At 43.3% G+C, this 19105-nt stretch overlaps 1 protein-coding gene across 1 annotated transcript; it reads left to right on the forward strand.

Moving 5' to 3' along the window:
- Positions 1-1370: 1370 nt before the first annotated feature.
- TNFRSF6B (TNF receptor superfamily member 6b) lies at positions 1371-10284 on the forward strand. Its single transcript, XM_044659652.1, has 6 exons — positions 1371-1525; positions 6442-6786; positions 6903-7059; positions 7224-7605; positions 8582-8776; positions 9489-10284. The coding sequence occupies exons 1-6, from the start codon at positions 1371-1373 to the stop codon at positions 9785-9787; spliced, it is 1533 nt and encodes a 510-aa protein (XP_044515587.1). The 3' UTR covers positions 9788-10284.
- The last annotated feature ends 8821 nt before the right edge of the window (positions 10285-19105 follow it).

A 19105-nucleotide genomic window follows, 5' to 3' on the forward strand; every position in this document is an offset into this window, starting at 1 on the left:
AAAAAGCAAATCTTAAATAAATAAAACTTGTTGACTACTGAGCACAGGGGCATATTAATTTCAGAATAAGAAGCAGTCACACGAGAGGTAAATTCCCCACAGCCAGCTCTGAAATGAAGCTTTTCTATGCCTCTTTCAGGAAGTTTCACAGTTATTCTGTGGCAAGCATCTGATTTGGTTTTCTGTCAGTGAAGATGCTGAAGTAAATGGATAATTGTCTAGGATACATGCTTCCAGGAAAGCGGAGCTATTCCCAAGGCATAATCAAATGCTATTTTAAGGGGCCAAAGAAAAGATTAGTCATAGGCCTCCACCGCAAATGAGGAAACAGAGCCAGAGGGGTTATGATTTGCCTAATGCCACACATGTAACAGACAAAAGATTCAAATCTAGATCCTCTGGTTCCAAATTCATTGTTCTTTCCCTGAGGTCATTGCCTCATCAGACACCAATATTCTCTGTGTGCCCTCACCTTTCCCAGCTCAGCCTTTCCTCTTGTGTCCTTTTCTAAGAGTAAACTGAAAGAATTAGATCAAAATGAGAAAACTAGACATGTAGGTGAGATATTGGGAAGAACTTGTCATTATGGAGCAAGATTCAAGAATAAATAAGGAAGGGAAACAGTGGATTTGGCTTCTTTGTAGATATTTGAGAACAGGAAAGATATCATCCTGTCTACCTCTTCTCCACCCTTAATTCCAGCCTTGGTTAGGATTCAGTCCTTAACATTGCTCAAGGATGGTATGTGAAGGAAATTAGGGGTCCTTGATCATGAGGATAGCATCTAAACTCTGGTGCCTCTGGGGTCAGCGTGAAAGCCAGCCATTAAGGTGGATGACAACGAGGCAGAGGGAATGTCCCCTGGGTGACACTATCAAAGGAGGATGGCCAACAGGTGGCCCATGAGCATGACAGTATGATGTCAGTGTGAGAGTGAGTAGGCTGAGCAAAAGTTAGAAAAACCTAGGCCCAAGCAGATTTCAATTTCTTTACTTCTGCCTGGTTCCGTGGGCTGCTGTGGGAGGATCAGCAGTCATCATGGAGGGAACCATGGAGAGCTGAACCTGGGAACCAGTAGTATGGCTAAAGCTCTTTTTCTCATCTCTCACTCTCATTTTAATGATGCTTTTATATGCACTTTTTAATATTTTTATATGTATTCATAGTAATATATTTTATATAAGCTTTTGAATATTTTAATATATATTAATATAGTTTAATAACACTTAAAACTGTCCAGATCCTTTTTTATTCCTAACAACCAGAATAGAGAGAGTGCCATGCCATTTTTTAAAACCCTTACCTTTTATCTTAGAATCAGTACTGCATATTGGTTCTAAGACAGAAGAGTGAAAAATGCTTGTAAAAAGATGAAAAGTAAAAAGATAGCTGTATTTCAAGTTCGGGAGAATGAGCTAATAGTGTTGCTACAAAAAGTGAAACTGGATGAAGGAGCAGGTTTTGGGGAAAGACAAATTGGTTTCGTTGTGGAACATTCAAATGGACAGGCAGAGGAAACTGTTAAGTAGGCTTGGCTCTCAGAAGAGAAAGATCAAGAGGCAGCTGGGTGGCTCAGTGGATAGAGCACCAGGCCTGGAGATGGGAGGTCCTGGGCTCGAATCTGGCCTCAGACATTTCCTAGCTAGTGTGACCCCAGGCAAGTCACTTAACCTCCTTTGCTTAGTCCTTACTGCTCTTCTGCCTGGGAACCAATACACAGTATTGATCCTAAGACAAAAGGGAAGGTGGTTGTTGTCTTTAAAAAAAAGAAGGGGACAGAGATGTGGTTAGAAAAATGCAATGTGCATAATTGAGAATTGATATAGTTGAGAAAGAATTCAGGGGGCAGCTGGGTAGCTCAGTGGATTGAGTCAGGCCTAGAGACAGGAGGTCCTAGGTTCAAACCCGGCCTCAGCCACTTCCCAGCTGTGTGACCCTGGGCAAGTCACTTGACCCCCATTGCCCACCCTTACCACCCTTCCACCTATGAGACAATACACCGAAGTACAAGGGTTTAAAAAAAAAAAAAGGAATTCAGAGGAAGAAGCCAAGAATAGCACCCTAGGGAGCACCCACTGTACAGATTGAGAAGAGTAAGACAAAGAGCCAATGAAATTAGGGCAAGTCATAGTTTGGCAAGAGGGAGTAGTCATTGAAGTCAAAGGCAGAGAAGTCAAGGAGAGTAGGGGAGAAAATAAGGCTTTTGAATTTAGTGAGTAGGTGATAATAATTGAAAGAATAGGGGAAGTGAAAAGCCAAAAGATAATGGATTGTCATTCCTCCTGGGAGGAGATACTGGATGGTGAAATAGAGGTATTGGGTATAGACAGATTTTTCCAGTTTAACAATGACAGGAAGGCTGAAAGGAGCCTTAAAAAGATCATCTCAGAGGAATATTTTCCATTTTCTTCGATTTACAGATGAAAAAGCACTCAAAGTGGCTGCCTAAATGGAGATAGCCTGTCCCACTCCCATATATATATTCTGAAGTTTGTACCAGCCTGAACGATTTTTTAAAATTCCAGTGAGACGTTACAGTGATTTCTTCAATCCTCCAATTGCCCTATGTAAGGGGGGGAAAGGGGTTTTATGGGTTCAATATATTAAAAGATTGTTGCCAGAGGACTGAACTATTATCAATCCTCAATTAAGAATAATCTCAAAATTGACTTTTATGGAAGTTTATTTACAATTAAGAAGAAAGAGAGGATATAAGGAAATAAGAATCTAACCCAGTAGGTAATTTATTACAATCCTCTAATCCAGGTAGATCTTAATCCTCAGCTGAGAGTTAGAGGGCCAGAGCCCCAGAGGTGAATGGAACAAAACTTCATTCACTGAGTCTACTAAAAGAATTTTCTTAAGAGAAGTTCAGGAAGATGCACTCAGTCTTTAACTCACCATGTGGAATTCAAAGAAGATATTTAAAGCAGTCTCACCAGGGTCTCAGCATTCCAAAACTCCTCCACGAACCAGAGGTCCGTCACCAGACACCCTCTTCCACTGAGGACCTCTCACTCACTCAACTCCCTCTTTTTAAAGGGGTCATTTATGTGTCACTTCCAGTGCTTTCCTCCTAATTTGCATGTCCAATCACAATAGACACTTCTCATAGTACTGCCTAGGGGGCAGTCAGTTGATTCTGATTCCTCACCCACTCCCAAAACCTCCCAGAATTAGAGGTGTTCTCACCTTTGGTGATTAAATCTAAAGATGGGCAGTGTAGACTTAATCTAATTATCATACCTAGGATCAGCCAGAAGCCTGAGAGCAATGGGAAAGGTGGCCAAACCAGGGAAGAAGAAGCAAAGGGATGGCTTGCGGGGCTGTTGTAAGGCAGGGAGGACTCCTTGGGGAAAGCCCCAGGATGGGCAATAGCAATAACCCAACAGTAGGACAATTCATAGATCTTAGTTCCAGAGGCACCCTGTCCCAAGAACCTAGAGAGGGCTTTGGAAATCAGCCTCTCTGAATCTCAGAAACTCAAAGAGAAACCCCAAGAGAGTGGAGGTCAGTGTGAGAACCCAGGAAACCTAATTAAAGATCTACACAGGGTCCATCGCCTCCCCCTAAAGTGGGGGCAGAGTCAACACCTTAGTAGCAACAAAATCCTGAACCTTTCCCAGAATCCTTCCAAAACAAAAATGCAATAGAGGGCAGAGTCTGGAAAAGTCTTACAAAGAAAACACTTTCAGTATCAAAAAGTATTACAAATAGGGGCAGCTCAGTGAATTGAGAGCCAGGCCTAGAGATAGGAGATCCTGGGTTCATATGTGGCCTCAGATATGTGGCCTAGCTGTGTGAACCTGGGCAAGTCACTTAACCCTTATTGCCTAACCCTTACTACTCTTCTGTTCTGGAACCAATCCACAGTAAGGATTTTATTTTTTTTTTTTAAGTAATGCAATTAAAAAGGTCATTTCATGTAATAATTATGACATCATCAAGAAGAGATTCAGAGGAGGGGAAAAGTAGTTCCCATGAGGTCTGCATGAATACCTAGAAGAAATTAAGCAAGAGCTAAGAAGTGAAATAAAAGCTCTTAAAGAATTAGAATTCGGTAGCCAAGTGGCTCAGTGGATTGAGAGCCAGACTCAGAGACAGGAGGTCCTAGGTTCACATCTGGACTCAGACATTTCCTAGGTGTGTAACCCTGGGCAAGTCACTTGAACCCCCATTAACTAGCCCTTACCACTCTTCTGCAGTGGAACCAAAACTCAGTATTGATTCTAAGACAGAAGGTAAGGGTTTAAAAAATAATAATAATAATAAGGAATTGGAAGAAGAATAAATAGCTCTGACCTACTGAGGAAATTAAATCCTTGAAAACTGGAATAGATGAAACAAATATAAATGACTACAAGATGGCAAGAAATTAGAACAAAATCAAAAGTTTTAAAAAGAATAAAACATGTGAGATCTGATATCACAAACAACTGACTTAAATCGAGAAGAGAAAATATAAGTATTATTAGACTCCCTAAAAAACACAGTAAGGAAAAGGAAAAATAAAAACCTATTTGCTGTATTTTAGTAAATCATAAATGAAAACCTCAGAGCAAAGTGATTATCAATCATTTCTTGAAATGCAAGTCTGAGGAATGTTACAACCAAAATCCAGAGCTCTTACCTTAAAAAATAGAAGCAACCAACAAAAAGTAGTTTTAAGTACCAAGGGACCACAATCAAACAGGCAGCTTCTATCACAGGTCCTAGAATACAACATTCTAGAAAGAGATGAACTTAACCTAAAAAGGTGGTTATAATCTAACAGAGGGAAAATGGATCTTTAATGGGATAGAAGATATTTAAACATCTTTGATGACAAGACTAGTGCCAAGTAAAAATTTTGAGATATAACAACAGGAGTCAATAGAAAATCTAGTAAGGTAAATTTGTAAGGAACTATGCCATGCAGTGCTAACATTCTAATGGAGAAGTGTCCTTTCAAAACCTTAAGGCCTTCAGAGGAAATTGAGGACAAATAGAGGTCTTGGGGGCGCACTGGATCTCTTCTGAAGGTGTGAAGAAGGGAAGAAAAAGTGATAAGTGAAATACATAAATGTAGAGAAGGAAGGAGGGATACAACTTGAAAAAGGTTATTTGGAATTGTGAGGAAAATGTGCAAACAGGAAGGAGTGGAGGAGTTGGCATCTTATGAAATTTGCTCATAACTGAAAAGGACAAAAAAGAGTCAATAAGATTTTATCAAACTTAACAGGAGAAAAAAGCTGGGATAAGGACAGGATCAGGAGTTTGAAGGAAGGATAATCACAAGAGAGGAAATAACCACAAGTAAAACAAACTTCCTGATCTTGATGTAGGTAGTTAAAAGGGAATAAAAGAAAAGAAGAATCCTGGAAGATGCCTTAGATCTGGACAATTGGGAAATCGCTGAGCAAGTCTTGGAATATGAATGTGATTAGAGTGGTAATCATTGACGAAAAAGGTTTTCTCAGAATTCTGGGGATAATGAACTGATGCAGGATGAAATGAATATCAGAACTTAAAACTTTTGTCAGCAAATGACCAAGCTAGAGGGCCTTTGATGAAGATTGCTCCCCATTTCCAAGAGGAGTGATGGACTCTAAGTACCAAGACGGTTGTTGGAGATGGCCGCTGTGGACTCCTTTTGTTTGTAACTGGGAGTTGGGGGCTGATGGGTGGGGACAGAGAGATAGACGGAGGTAACGATCATGGGGCGAAAAGTATCGCTGACTTTTTTAAATGCACAAGTGAGGAAAGGCCATGCAGATGAGCAGGGCAGTTTTGAGAGTAACCTTTGGAATTTACCTTTTTTTTTCTTCAAACGGTTGGAAACGGAGATTCACGCTTTCCTAGAAAATCTTTTCCCCCTCTACTATGTATAGAAATGTTCTTTTTATTTTTGATATTTATGACTTAAAAAAAAAAACAAAAACATTCAAGGCAAGTATCTTGCCCCCAAACCTTCATCCGTCTATAGAATGAAAAGCCCTTGTGGACATTAAGCCAGCACTCCTAGAGCTGTCCCTTCTTTGGCTCCCCACCACCCACGCTCCAAAAAAACATTTTATTTTTTAAATTTGAGGCGCTAAGTTTTTTTATATGGTGGCTGAAACTCAAGATCTTTCCATTTGGGGCAGGGAAACATACCTTCCTCCCCAGAAAAGCTTTAGTAGAAGTTAGCCCGGGTCCGAAGTCTTAGGGGAGCGGGCTGGAGGAGGGCTTTTCCAGGGCCGGAGGTGCTGAGGGGAGAAGCAGTTAAGGGGATGGGGATAGGTCATAAGTCCCGCCCCTGCTTTTCACTCCGCCCCATCCCCCACTCGCGTCCTGGTTTATTAAAGAGGCGGCTTCTCCAGGACAGCCCAGAGAACTTGAGGAGCCGCCGGGACAAGGGATAGGTAATTACGGTAGCATGCACGTCACCCTCTCTCCCTTTCCTTCTGGTTCCTGACCCAGAGACCTAGATGGAGGGAGGGCGGGACCTCCGAGCTCCCCCCAGCCAGGCTTAGGGGAAGAGGGAAGGGGCGGGAAGCAGGGCCACTCTAGAGGAGAGCTGGGACCCCGCCAAAGACCGAAGTCGGAGCCCTGGCTTCCCTGCCATTCGTTCCAGGGCTGCTCGGGGCAGAGCCGGCGGAGTGGCGGTTGTGATCCGGCCCGATCCTCCGCCACCGTGGTCCTCAGTCCAACTCGCTTCAACGCGAGAGGCCGCCGGGCTGGGCGACGTCTCCGTGTCCGTCTCCCTCCTTATAAAACGTTGTTAGGACCCAGCCGTAATTCCAAATATGACGAGCACACTGGAGTGTACAGCCCCCGTGCCCTTCTTCCTGGAGGTATGGGTGAATGAGACGAGAAGCTCACCTGTTCCCCGTGCCCTGGTAACTGGCTCCCCATCCGCCCTTTCCCATCTTTTGTCACAGGAGGGTCCAGAGCCCTGGTTCAAGAGAGGAAAGTCTTGAATCCTCCTTCCATGCCCTGATGATTCAAGGGCCCTTTCTTCTTCCAGAGTTTGATCAGCCATCCCAACCAAGAGCTATGAACTTCATAGCCCCCCAGAACACTGCTGTGTCGTCTTTGGTAAGGTCTGGAGGAGCGCTGAGCTCTCCTTTCAACTAAATGGGCATGGTGGGAGTGTAGGGGAGTTCTCTGTGGTGACCTGGCCCAGCCTGAGAAGGGCCTCCAGAAAAGCACGGGAGAACGGCAGGTTCTGACCGGGACCCCTTTGTCTCTCTGCCCCAAAGAGGACAGTCAATACCCTTCTGCTGTTGGCTGTGATACGAGGGGCTGCAGGCAACTTCCCCACCTATTCTTGGCGAGATGCAGAGACCCAGGAGTGGCTGCTGTGTCAGCAGTGCCCACCTGGCACCTTTGTGGAGCATCACTGCAGCCACAGGAGCCCCACGATCTGCCAGCCGTGCCCGTCACTGCACTACACACAGTACTGGAACTACCTGGAGAAATGCCGATACTGCAATGTGTTCTGTGGGGAGCACGAGGAGGAGGCTCAGGCCTGCAACGCCACTCACAACAGAGCCTGCCGCTGCCAGTTGGGCTACTATGCCCATGCTGACTTCTGCATTGAGCACTCGGCCTGCCCCCCGGGCTCTGGTGTGGTCATGCTGGGTAGGTGGTGGGCTATGTCCCCAGGGCCGAAGCCTTCTCTAGACTCCTGAGGGAGGCTCCTCTGTCCTGGTCACTCCCACAGGTGGTCACAGAATTCTTCCCTTTACTTTACAGGAAGGTGGGGTGGAGGGGGAATGGCACAAGAAGAGCGGGAACAATAAGATGATGGCAGGAGTGATGCCCAGAAGTTTCTGATTTGAAAATAATATGCAAATGGACAGGACCCAAGACAGAAACATCTATATCCCCTCCTTCACGGTGACCTCAGCTGAGAGGTAGAGTCAGGAAGATCTGAGTTCAAATCTGCCTCCATACTTACTAGTGATGTCACCCCTGGATAAGCCACTTAACACCTCTTTGTTTCAATTTCCTTAATAGTAAAGATAGGATAATAAAAGTACCATACCTCTCTGGATTGTTGTAAGGATCAAATAAGATATTTGTGAAAAGCACATAGCACCAGGTGGTTCAGTAGGTAGAAAGCCAGGCCTAGAAATGAGAAGTTCAAATGTGACCTCTGACATTTCCTTTATGTGTGACCCTGGGCAAGTCATTTAGCCCTTATTGTTCTTTTGCCTTAGAACACACACTTAATATCAATTCTTTTTTTTTTTTTTAAACTCTTACCTTCCATCTTAGAATCAATACTGTGTATTGGTTCCAAGGCAGAAGAACAGTAAGGGTTAGGCAATGGGGGTTAAGTGACTTGCCCAGGGTCACATAGCTAGAATGTGTCTGAGGTTAGATTTGAACCCAGGACCTCCCACCTCTAGGGCTGGCTCTCAATATGCTGAACCACCCAGCTACCCCCAACTTAGTATCAATTCTAAGATTCTAAGGTAAGGGTTAAAAAATAAAAATAAAAAAGCACATGGCACCTAGTAGAAATCTATAAATGCTTATCCCCTTTCTTTCTTCCTCTTCCTCCACCCCAGGGATTAATTGATTTCTCCCTGACACTATCCCCTCCCTACAGGGACCCCAAACCAGAACACACAGTGCCAGCCATGCCCCAAAGGCACTTTTTCAAGCAACAGCTCCAGCACAGAGAGGTGCCAGCCACATCGAAACTGCACTGCCCTTGATATGTTTCTTAATGTACCCGGGACTTCATTCCATGATGCCTTATGCACACGATGTGCTGGTTTCCCAAGCAGCACTCCTGAGCCAGGTGAGAGCTGGGGCTTCCCCTATTCCTCCACAATCACCTCCATTCCTTTGGCAAACAGAAACCCAAGGGCATGGGATTCTGTGCCAGCTTCCTCTTTTGGCATTTTATCTCATTCCCTCACTTCTAAGGGGCCTGAATTAGGGTGAAACAGAACTAGTAAATTGGTTATAGAAATATGCTCCATGGTTGGAGCTCTGGGGAGACTGAAGGGATTCTGGAGGAGCATAGAAGAGATGAAAGAATCCAAGAACAATCCTCATCTTTGTCTAGGGTAGAGGTGAGGGCTAGAAGAAGCCTTTGTAAAATCTCATTTCCTGCTAATATCTTAAGAGCAAGAAGTCCCACCCCACTTCTCACCTCCATCCCAGTTACAGTTGAAAAGAGATTGACCTTTGGGCTCTCTCATCCAGAGTCTGCCATCCACTTAAGGCCCACTTGAGAATACTATCTTTTAGTTGGCGGTCCCAGCCCAGCCTTAAGACATTTCCTTAGCGGATCTGAGGCATAGGGAGGGCAGGGAGTCCCTTTGTCACATGGTGCCTTTCCCTAAATGGAGAGATCATTGAGAACTTTAGTCTTGGACATACCCAGCCAGCAGAGATAGTGGGAGGTATGTCTTATCCTCGCTGGAATGGGAGGTGATGGAGAAGGAATTCTCCCAGGCATCCGTCCTGCATTGATTACACCCCCTCCCCAATATTTCCCACTGCAGATGACAAGGAATGTGAACAGGCAGTGATCGACTTTGTGGCCTTCCAGAATATTTCACTAAAGAAACTGATGAGGTTGCAGCAGGTCCTAGAGAGCACTGGTAGTTGGCAGAGGGAATGGCCAGAGCCAGAGAGCCGGGCAGCTGTGCAGAAGAAGCTACTGCTCAGGTTAACTGAACTCAGTGAGGGCCAGGGATCTCCAGCCCTTCTCCCCTGGTTGCTATCGATTTTTCAAAAAGCCAAGCTAACCACCTTGGAGAGGAATATCCGGAAGCGCTTCTCCTTTGACCTGAACGACTAGGCCACCTCCATCCCCTGAGCCCTGAGTTTGCCCTAGATTCCATTAGACCAGCTCCTTCTCCAGGAGACTGAGCTCTGGAGCTAACTGTCCTGGGGCTCAGACTTCTTGGCCTCCCACCATAAACTCTTTGGACCTATTTATTTCACAGCTTGGTAGTGGAGAGGGTGCAGGAGCTGGAGTCTACCTGAACTTCCTAGCTGTGTGACCCTGGGCAAATCTCTTAACCCTGTTTGCCTCAGTTCCTATGCAAAATGAACTGGAGGAGATGGCAAACCACACCAGTATCTTTGCCAAGAAAATCCAAAATGGGTTCAAAAATGCCTTGAACAATTTCCATCTCCACCAGGCCTCTATTTTCAGGAGTCACGGTCCCTGTCCCTGAACCTCGCCAGGGGCTACATTCAAATTAATGGTTTTTATATCATAATGGAAAAGTATTTTTTATAAAACTATTTTGTGAGTCTGTCTTTATTCCCATTTCCAGTGCATGGCACATAGTAAACACCTAATAAATGTTTATGACTGACTGTTTCAAACATCTGTCTTGAGCAGAAGGCAGTGAAGAGCCACATGCCTGGTCAAACTTGCTTCCTTCTGTAAGTTTTAACTGATTGACCCCATCAGTACTAATCAGTTCCTCACTCTTAGGCTCAAGTGGTCTCCCTATAGTGTGGGAGTTTGATGTTCATATACTTTTTTGGTAAGTGTTTTTGTAAGTTATTAGGAAATCTTTGTGAGAGTGATTCCAATTTTCCCTCTTTGGATCTCTTCTTCAGAATCCCAAGAATTCAGGAAGCCAGTCTTTTACAGATAGTGGGTTCCTTGAGGGCAGCTTATTGCACCGTGCATGTGCACACAAACACAGACACTTTCTCAATGTACTGACACACAAGTCCCTGCTCTCCAATAACTATTGTCCTAATAAAACATGTGACCCCTATATGCACTTCAGGGACGAGGTCAAAGAATGTTAGAAAGCTGGTGAACTGGCTGAAAGGCATCCTGGAGGAAGTGGACATTACCTGTGATTAAGAAGAGAGAATTCAGTTCTGGTATAGTCCTTTGCAAATAGTAAACACTCAGGAAAACTAACTAGGAGGGAGTGGAAACTCCAACCCTGGAGGGTCCTTCCTCCTTAGCTTTGGGGCCATATTGGGGATGAGAGAGAAATGCTGAAGATGGCCCTTTTTTAAAAAAGAAGTTTTTTTCCACTTTTTATTACATGTAGAAACAACTTTTGATAATTGTTTCTGACATTTGGGGTTTCAGACTGTCCCACCCTTCTCTCTCCCGGGTCAGGAAATGCTTATTCCCTATTCCTTTCCTTCATCCCCTTCTTCCACCCTAGGGCTTCTTTGATTTCTCCCTGATACTATCCCAGACTGGGAAATAGTCTGATACAGGTTCTACCAGTGCTTTTAGGCAGCAGATATTTCCATATTCACCATGCCTTGACAGAAAACACATCTCACACATATAATAAACAACTCTTTTTAAGGAAAATAAAGTGGAAGATGACATGCTTTGATCAACAGTTCCTTCTTTGGCTATAGATAGCAGTTTTATCATGAGTCTCTTGGAGTTATCCTAGAACCTTGTTTTGCTGATAATAGTCTAGTCCACTGTAGTTGATCATTGTATACACGGTTGTCCTGGTTCTGCTCACTTCACTTTGCATGTTCATGTAAGTCTTTCCAGGTTTTTTCTGAATTCATCTTGTTCATCATTTCTTATGGCACAGTAGTATTCCATTACAACCATGTACCACAGCTTGTTCAACCATTTCCCAATTGATGAATACCCCTCATTTTCCAATTCTTTGTCACTATAAGAAATGCTGCTAAAAATATTTTTGTACAGGCACATATTCTTCCCCTATCTCTGTTCTCTTTGGGATGCAGCCTTGGTAATGAATTGATGGATCAAAGGGTAGGCAGAGTTTTATGACCTTTTGGATGCGGTTTCAGATTGCTCTCCAAAATGGTTGTATCAGTTCATAGATCCACCAGTAGTGTCCTGATCTTCCTACATCTCTCCAATATTTATTTTACCTTTTTGGTCATAATAGCCACTCTGATAGGTATGAAGTAGTACTTCAGAGTTGTTTTAATTTGCATTTCTCTAATCAATAGTGATTTGGGGCATTTTTTTAATATAACTAGTTTTCATTTCTTCATCAGAGAACTGCCCTTTCATATGCTTTCACCATTTACCAGTTGGGGAATGCTTTGTGTTCATATTTATTTGAGTCAGTTTTTCATTTATTTGAGAAATGAGACCTTTTTCAGAGATTTGCTATAAAATTTTTTTCTCATTTTTTTTTTTGTTTCCCTTCTGATCTTGGTTGCATTGGGTTTTTTTGGTACAAACTTTTTTTTAAATTTAATGTAATAAAATTATTCATTTCATTTTTCATTATGTTGTGTCTTGTTTGGTCATAAATTTTTCCTTTATTCATGAGTCTGACAGGTAAACTTTTCCATGTTTCCCTAATTCATCTCAGGTATCATGCTTTATTTCTAGATCATGTATCCATTTTGACTTTATCGTGGTGCATGGTGTGAGATGTTTATTGTAGTGCAGGGTTTTTGCATTGTGATATTAGCTTAGGCAAACCTGTCAGTTACCCTGGATGGAATGTTGATGATGACATGCGCCATGGGCCAGGTGCCAGCTGGCAGTTGGGCTGAGACTATAAAAAGCCCCTGGAAACCCAAGCCTGGGTTCTGTTTTCCCCTGACTTCTCCCTCTCCACTCATCTACCCCTTCCCGTGGGCCCGGGTGGTGGGAGTGGAAAGGGTTGAGGGAGGAGGATCGTGGGTAGGACTTAGGATAGCCTAGATATTAGGACCTTCTTTAAGAGCAACTCAACAATAACTATTTTCATTAGCAACTAAATTAGCCAGAAAATCTGATCAATCTCTTGACCATACATAGTCTATTCTTAATTTCTGCTATATTGTTTTCCAATTTTCCTGGCAGTATTTGCCAAATAGTGAGTTCTTCCCAAAACAGTTTGGACCTTAGGATTTATCAAACATTAGATTACTATGATCATTAACTACTGTGTATTGATTTCTTGATCTATTCTCCTGGTCCATTACTCCATTTCTTAGTAACAGATTATTTTGATAATTACTACTTTATAATATAGTTTGAGATCTGGTACAGCCAGGCCTCCTTCCTCCTCCTGCTTCTTCTTCCTAATTTCCTTGATATTCTTGACCTTTTTTTTTCTTCCAGATGAATTTTGCTATTATTCCTAGTTCTAGGAAATAATTTTTGGGTAGTTTGATATGGCATTGAGTAGATAAATTTATGTAAGAACATCATATTTATTAGTTGGCTCTATCCATGAGTGAGCAATTGTTTTTCCAATTAAGTCTGATTTTATTTGTGTGAAGTGTTTTGCAATTGTGTTCATACAGTTGTTGAGTTTGTTTTGGTAAGTATACCCTGGTATTTTATATTTTCTAGTTATTTTAAAAAGAATTTCCTTTTCTGTCTTTTGCTGTTTAACTTTGTTGGTGGTAAGTAGAATTGCTGATGATATATGGGTTTATTTTATATTCTGCAATGTTGCTAAAGTTGTTGTTTCCCTTAGTTTTTTGGATGATTCTCTGGGGTTCATATACCATCATATGTCAATTGCAGAGTGATAATTTTGTTTCCTCATTGCCTAGTCTAATTCCTTCAATATTTTCTTCTCTTATTGCTATAGGTAGTAGATATTAAACATTATATAGCTTCCAGTACAAAATTAAATATAAATAAAATATAGTAGTGATGATAATGGGTATCTTTGCTTCATCCCTGTTCTTATTGGGAAGGATTCTGATTTATACCCATTACAGATAATGTTTGCTGGTTTCAGATGCCATCAATCATTTTAAGGAAAGCTCCTTTTATTCCAATGTTCTCAAGTGTTTTTATAAAGAATGGGTGTTATAGTTTGTCGAAGGGTTTTTCTCTATCTATTGTGATAATCAAATGGTTTCTGTTGGTTTTATTACTGATATGGTCAATTATGCTGGAAGTTTTCCTAACATTGGAGAGGAGGGAAGAATATCAGGGATGGCCTTTCTTCAAGCCCTCCAGCTATGGTTGGGAACTCCATTTCCCTTGGCTGTTTTTAGAGATGAGGAATGGGTTGATTAAAGATGACAACTCCCTCCCTAAGGCTGGCTCTTCTCATGTGTGTTCCTCTGCTCCAAGGGCTTCTTGTGGGGCAAGTGCAGGTGTGAATGACAGCTCTGCTCTTTTCCCTCACCCAATCTGGCATCTTCTCAAGGCCCAGCCCCAAGGGATAGGGAATGGTACAGGATTGAGGTACAAAACTAAGTGGAAGACTAAAACAGAGAATGGCAGGGAAGAATCTAGGCAGAGAACAAGTGTTGGACTTAGGGGCATAGTGAGGGGTGTGAGTACTGAAGGAGCTGGAAGAGGGGTAAAATGGAAGGACTGACAGGTAGAGTCGAAGGAGCTCAGGCCTAGGTGTTCAAGTGTGGAAAGGTGGGAGTCTGAGGTTTTACCAAGTTTCTTTTCCCTACAGAGCTGCTCCCTCAGGGTTTCAAACTTCCCCTTGAGGCCTTACTCCATCTCCCAGAGAAAGGTGATCTTTTCTGAGATCATTCTCTTATGAATGAGTCATAATTCTTTACCTTCCCCTACCCACCCCCACCCCCCTTTTGGTTCTCTTGTGCCCATGGAACACACCTGTCCTGGAGGCAATGGATCTAGGCCAACTACCTAATTCCATTAGGGGTGTGAGGATAGATAAGGAAACAGGCTGGGGTCTTAGTGTGTGTTCTTTTCTCACCTGCCTCATGCCATTCCCCTCAGGTCTGTGCCAGAGCCAGCCCATCCCTTCCTCCCTCCTGGAGTTGATGGTGAAATTAGGGAATTTCCTAGCACTGAAGGAAATAGCACTATTGATTTGTAAGCACCCTCTGCCCTTTTGAGAAATCTGCTTTAGGTGGGTCTTTCACCTCAACTTCTGACTCACCTCCAGAGTTCTGGTTTTCACGTGCTTTCTGGAAAACTCTAGGTTTTCCTCAACAGCTTTGGACCCAAATAGCTGGCTTAACTGATCTTTTTGTCCCAGATCTGGGGGAGAGGAATACAGCACAGGGCAACAGATTTAGCTCTAGACAGAAGAGCAGCTGTTGGAGGGCACAGCCCATAGGTGATGCCTCATTCCATCTTTCCTAGCACTACCTCCTCCAGACAAGGTTCTTTCTGCAGTTGAAGTATTTGAAAGAAGTGGAACCTCCTTCACTAGGGCTCCTTCATGCCCTAGTGGTCCTGGGGCATTGGAACTAGCCCAGGAGAAAGCTTCATCCCAATGTCTGGCACAGGGAGGATAGGCAGTTGGTTTCTTTCCCAGTGACTCGCTGCATCTGATGACTTTCAGAAGCTGAGCATTTTTTCGTTTGCTGAAAACATTCCTGAACCTCATACCTGATGGGTAAAAGGGGAACCCAGCACAATGGAAGTGTCAAGGGGACAAAAGAAAGAGATACAGCTTTTGGCCAGATTTTCTGTATTTCTGTAAAACTGTGGCAAGTGGGCAGGGAGGCAGCCTCTGGTGGAGGGAGTGTGGGGAGGGGAGGAGCCCCGTCCCCATATTAGGTGTATCTCAGCCTGAGGAAGACAGGTGGCCTAGTGAAGAGTTCAGGGCTTGAAGGCAGAAAGAGCTTTCAAAAGCAACCTACAACTTTTTGTACTAGCTGTGTGACCCTGGCTAAATCACTTAACTAGTTTGCCTCAATTTCCTCATTTGTAAAATGAGGATTTAATCATAGCAACTGTCTCCCAAAGCTATTGTGAGAATCAAATGAGATTGTTGTAAAGCATTTATCAGTGCCTGGCATGGAGTAAGCACTATATAAATGTTAGCTATTATTGTTAATAATAAATACTACCATTCCTGGAAAGGATGGCCAATCTGTTGCCCTGTTGCTCCAATGAATATTATTGTAACTTTCCAAATGCAAACACCTCTTTCTGATTACCCCCCTCCTCTATGTGTTCTCATAATACAATGTAAGTTCCTGAAGGGCTGGGACCATCTCACTTTATGTATTTATATCCCCAGTTCTTAGCACGATATCTATCACAGAATAAGACTTGATACTTTTTCATTCATTCACTCATTCGCATAGGTTTAGTAGCAATGAACTCATGGCAAAGACCCGACTGCAGATGGACTAAGTTAAGTGATTTGCTCAGGGTCACATAGGAAGTGTCTGAGACCAAATCTGAACCCAGAATCTCCCAATATGCCTAGTGTTCTATCCATTGAGCTACCTAGCTGCCCCACCTCCCACTGGATTTCAAGCTCCTTAAAGAGTCAGGCTGTTTTTACCTTTCTCTGTATCCTGTGTTTGGCAGTGTCTGACACCTAGTAGGCACTTAATGCTTTTTGGCTTAAGGCTAGAAAGAGTTCAAGGAGTCACTGTCACACACTACAACTCTTTAAGCTTGGACACCAATGAGACTGGTGGCCACGGCTTAGGAGAAAAATAAATGAGAAGTCCAAATAAGCAACTGTACTATATTCAGAAAGCTTGGTACAACCCCTACCCAGGAAGGACCAGAACAGCTCAGATTCCTGATCAGATTTTTATTTTTCCAAACACAGAGAACCACTGGGGATTAAAGACAATTGGTATACCTTGATAGTGGTGGCCTCAAGCCCCTACAATTAGTGGCCAGACCTCTGCCTGCTTAGTGGTCTAGATGAGGGTGTCATATGGCTCTATGCTGAATCCTGCTGAGGAATGGATATCAGATTGGGAACCATCACTCAATCCCTAAGCCAAGCTAAGCTAAGCTGCTGTGTGAAAAAGCTAAGGACCTAGAGTTCCTAGGGTCATATTTTTTTGCAATTTTTCCTTAAGCCAGTTGGAGTTGTCTGGGTGACCATGAACAAGAAGCCATGGCTAGTAAAGACCTCAGGGCAAACAAAAGGCTGTTAGGTATTCTAAAAGTTTAATAAAATTAAAACAGAACCAAGACAGGGAGGTTCCAACCCAGCAGCTGCAAAGGCTAGGCTGAATTTTCCAAAAGAAGAGAGGATGTTTATACAATGGAGTTGTTCCTTGGTTTGGGTCAGTCCAAGAGTAAAGGAATGAGATAGTCTAAGTGGAGAGAGGAGAGTCCTAAGATATTTCAGGGAAAACTGGAATTAAATTGAATTGAGGACAGACATGGGGAATCCTAAGTCCTCAGTAATGGTCAAATTAGAGGCTTCTCGCGAAAGCAAAGAAGTATTCAGTGGGAAACATGGAGATTTAGGCTTTGATAGAAGGAAGATTGAGAGTTTTACGCAGCTATGCTCTAGGACAAACCTCAAACTGTCATCGATTTGGCCAAAGCAAATAAATGAGACTTTCCCCTGACCTTGCTAGGTGCTGATTCTGAAGCCTGACCCTGACCCACTTTCAATCTACAGTTACCTAGAGCTGCTGGCCACACCACTATCATCCTGGCTGTAGCAAATCTACAGGAATCCTCTGGGTCTCCACTAGAAAGCTTGGAGGGCAGCAGTAGTTGTAGCAGATGTGGGTACCTGTAACCTCAACTAAATCTTAGGCCTTGCTTCTTACTGCTGGCCCAGGGTCCCACAGAACACTTTCTATCCCATTCTCTCCCAATTCACTCAGGGCTCACTACCCAAGAAAGAAGAGTAGCACATTTAACATTGCCAGAGCGATTTCCAAAGGGGATTTCAGCACAAACATAGTCTCGTTACCATGGAACATGAAGAACATGATGTTCCTGCGGGGGCAAACAGGACCTAAAGACAAACACTAAGGCAGGCACGACTCCTCCCTCAGTTAAGATCAAAGAGCAGATCCTCCTTGGGTTCTTGGTGTGTGCTTACTTTTAATTTTGGCAGCTTTCTCCACCCCCTAGGGATCTCAAAGCCCTCAGTAACCCACCAATCTGTAAAGAACAGGTAACTGGCTTCCCCAGGAGCCAGACCTTACACTCCTTTGTGACAGCCTGGGAAACCTTGTACCAGAAAGGGAATTTGCCCAAGGTCTCACTCTGGGATATTAGATCTCAGAACCGTATTTCTTTTCCTCTCACTCAGTTCAAAGTAGGGGCAACTACACTGATCACTCAAGGACATCAGGACTGGAAGGAAATGGTCAGTCATATGGAACCACCAAAATCATCAAACTGAAAAGATAGGGAGGCAGGAAAAGTTTTGCCTTTACTAGACTCTATACACTCATTTTCCTAAATTAAAGGTAAAAGAGCATACAGACTAAGGCTTAGAGACATGCTTATCTTAAAATGTAGCCTAAAGAAATTAAGCCACAAGAGACTCTTGTGGGTAACAGACAGTAGGTTGGAGTTTGGATTAATGTATAATCAGACATAATGCATGCCTGTAGCTTATAAACCACCCTGATGAACAATTCTGTTTCAACGGGTCTATCACAGCAATGGCCAGGCCCTAAAAGGGCCGACTATAGGTTGTGCCCAGCTCTTTACCTTTTGATCTCCATGTAGCAGGATAAACAATGGGGGAATATTGTCTGAAATCTACCCAAGGGCATAACATTGACCCAGTCTAAGGCACACTGTAGCATGTAGGCTAGAGGCAAAGAAAGAGAGACCCCTCAAAGTAGGAAGTGAGAGCCTATATCCCCTTGGCTCTGGCTTTCCTGTATTAGCCCTCTCTCTGGCCCCTTTTTGGGAGGCTAAAATCAGTGTTAACAAAGACTACTGGTAGCATTTTGCTACTTGCTCATAATATCTACCCAATGTGCCACATTAAGTGTAGCCTGAGAAGAAAGAAAAATTTCTCCAAAAGTACCCTCGTCTCTTCCACTTCCCTGCAGGCACTATAAAAATTCTGCAGTAGCCAAAGTATATGGCAGGTAGTAAGACTGACACTCAAGTGTTTGGCAACTCAGCTGGGGCCTGGAAGTGTGAGAAGGGCAGCTACGTGGCTCTGCCACCATTAATAACCCAGATTCTAGGCAAGTGGATCTATAAATGATGAGCTCTTACATCGCCAATTAGCTCTTAGACATGGCTGTAAGGGATCACACCATTCCCCCAGGGTAAAGTTAAAACTCTTAGAATGAGAAAAACATTATGAAGAGAGAGACGTTGGCCAATCTAGGCTGATTCTAGCCCTGCCTGATCATATCCAGCGTCCACAGTTGACGATACTGGTCCTCAGTTGCTTCAGGTCTTTTAAACTGTGGCAGATACTCAAGGTCAGTCAGCTGACTAGGATGGAAAGCTAAGGTTTCTACGAAACTCTAGGAAGTTTCACTGCCTCTGCTTTGAGCA

Source organism: Gracilinanus agilis, chromosome 2 (assembly GCF_016433145.1).
Source record: "Gracilinanus agilis isolate LMUSP501 chromosome 2, AgileGrace, whole genome shotgun sequence".
Taxonomy (NCBI): Eukaryota; Metazoa; Chordata; class Mammalia; order Didelphimorphia; family Didelphidae; genus Gracilinanus; species Gracilinanus agilis.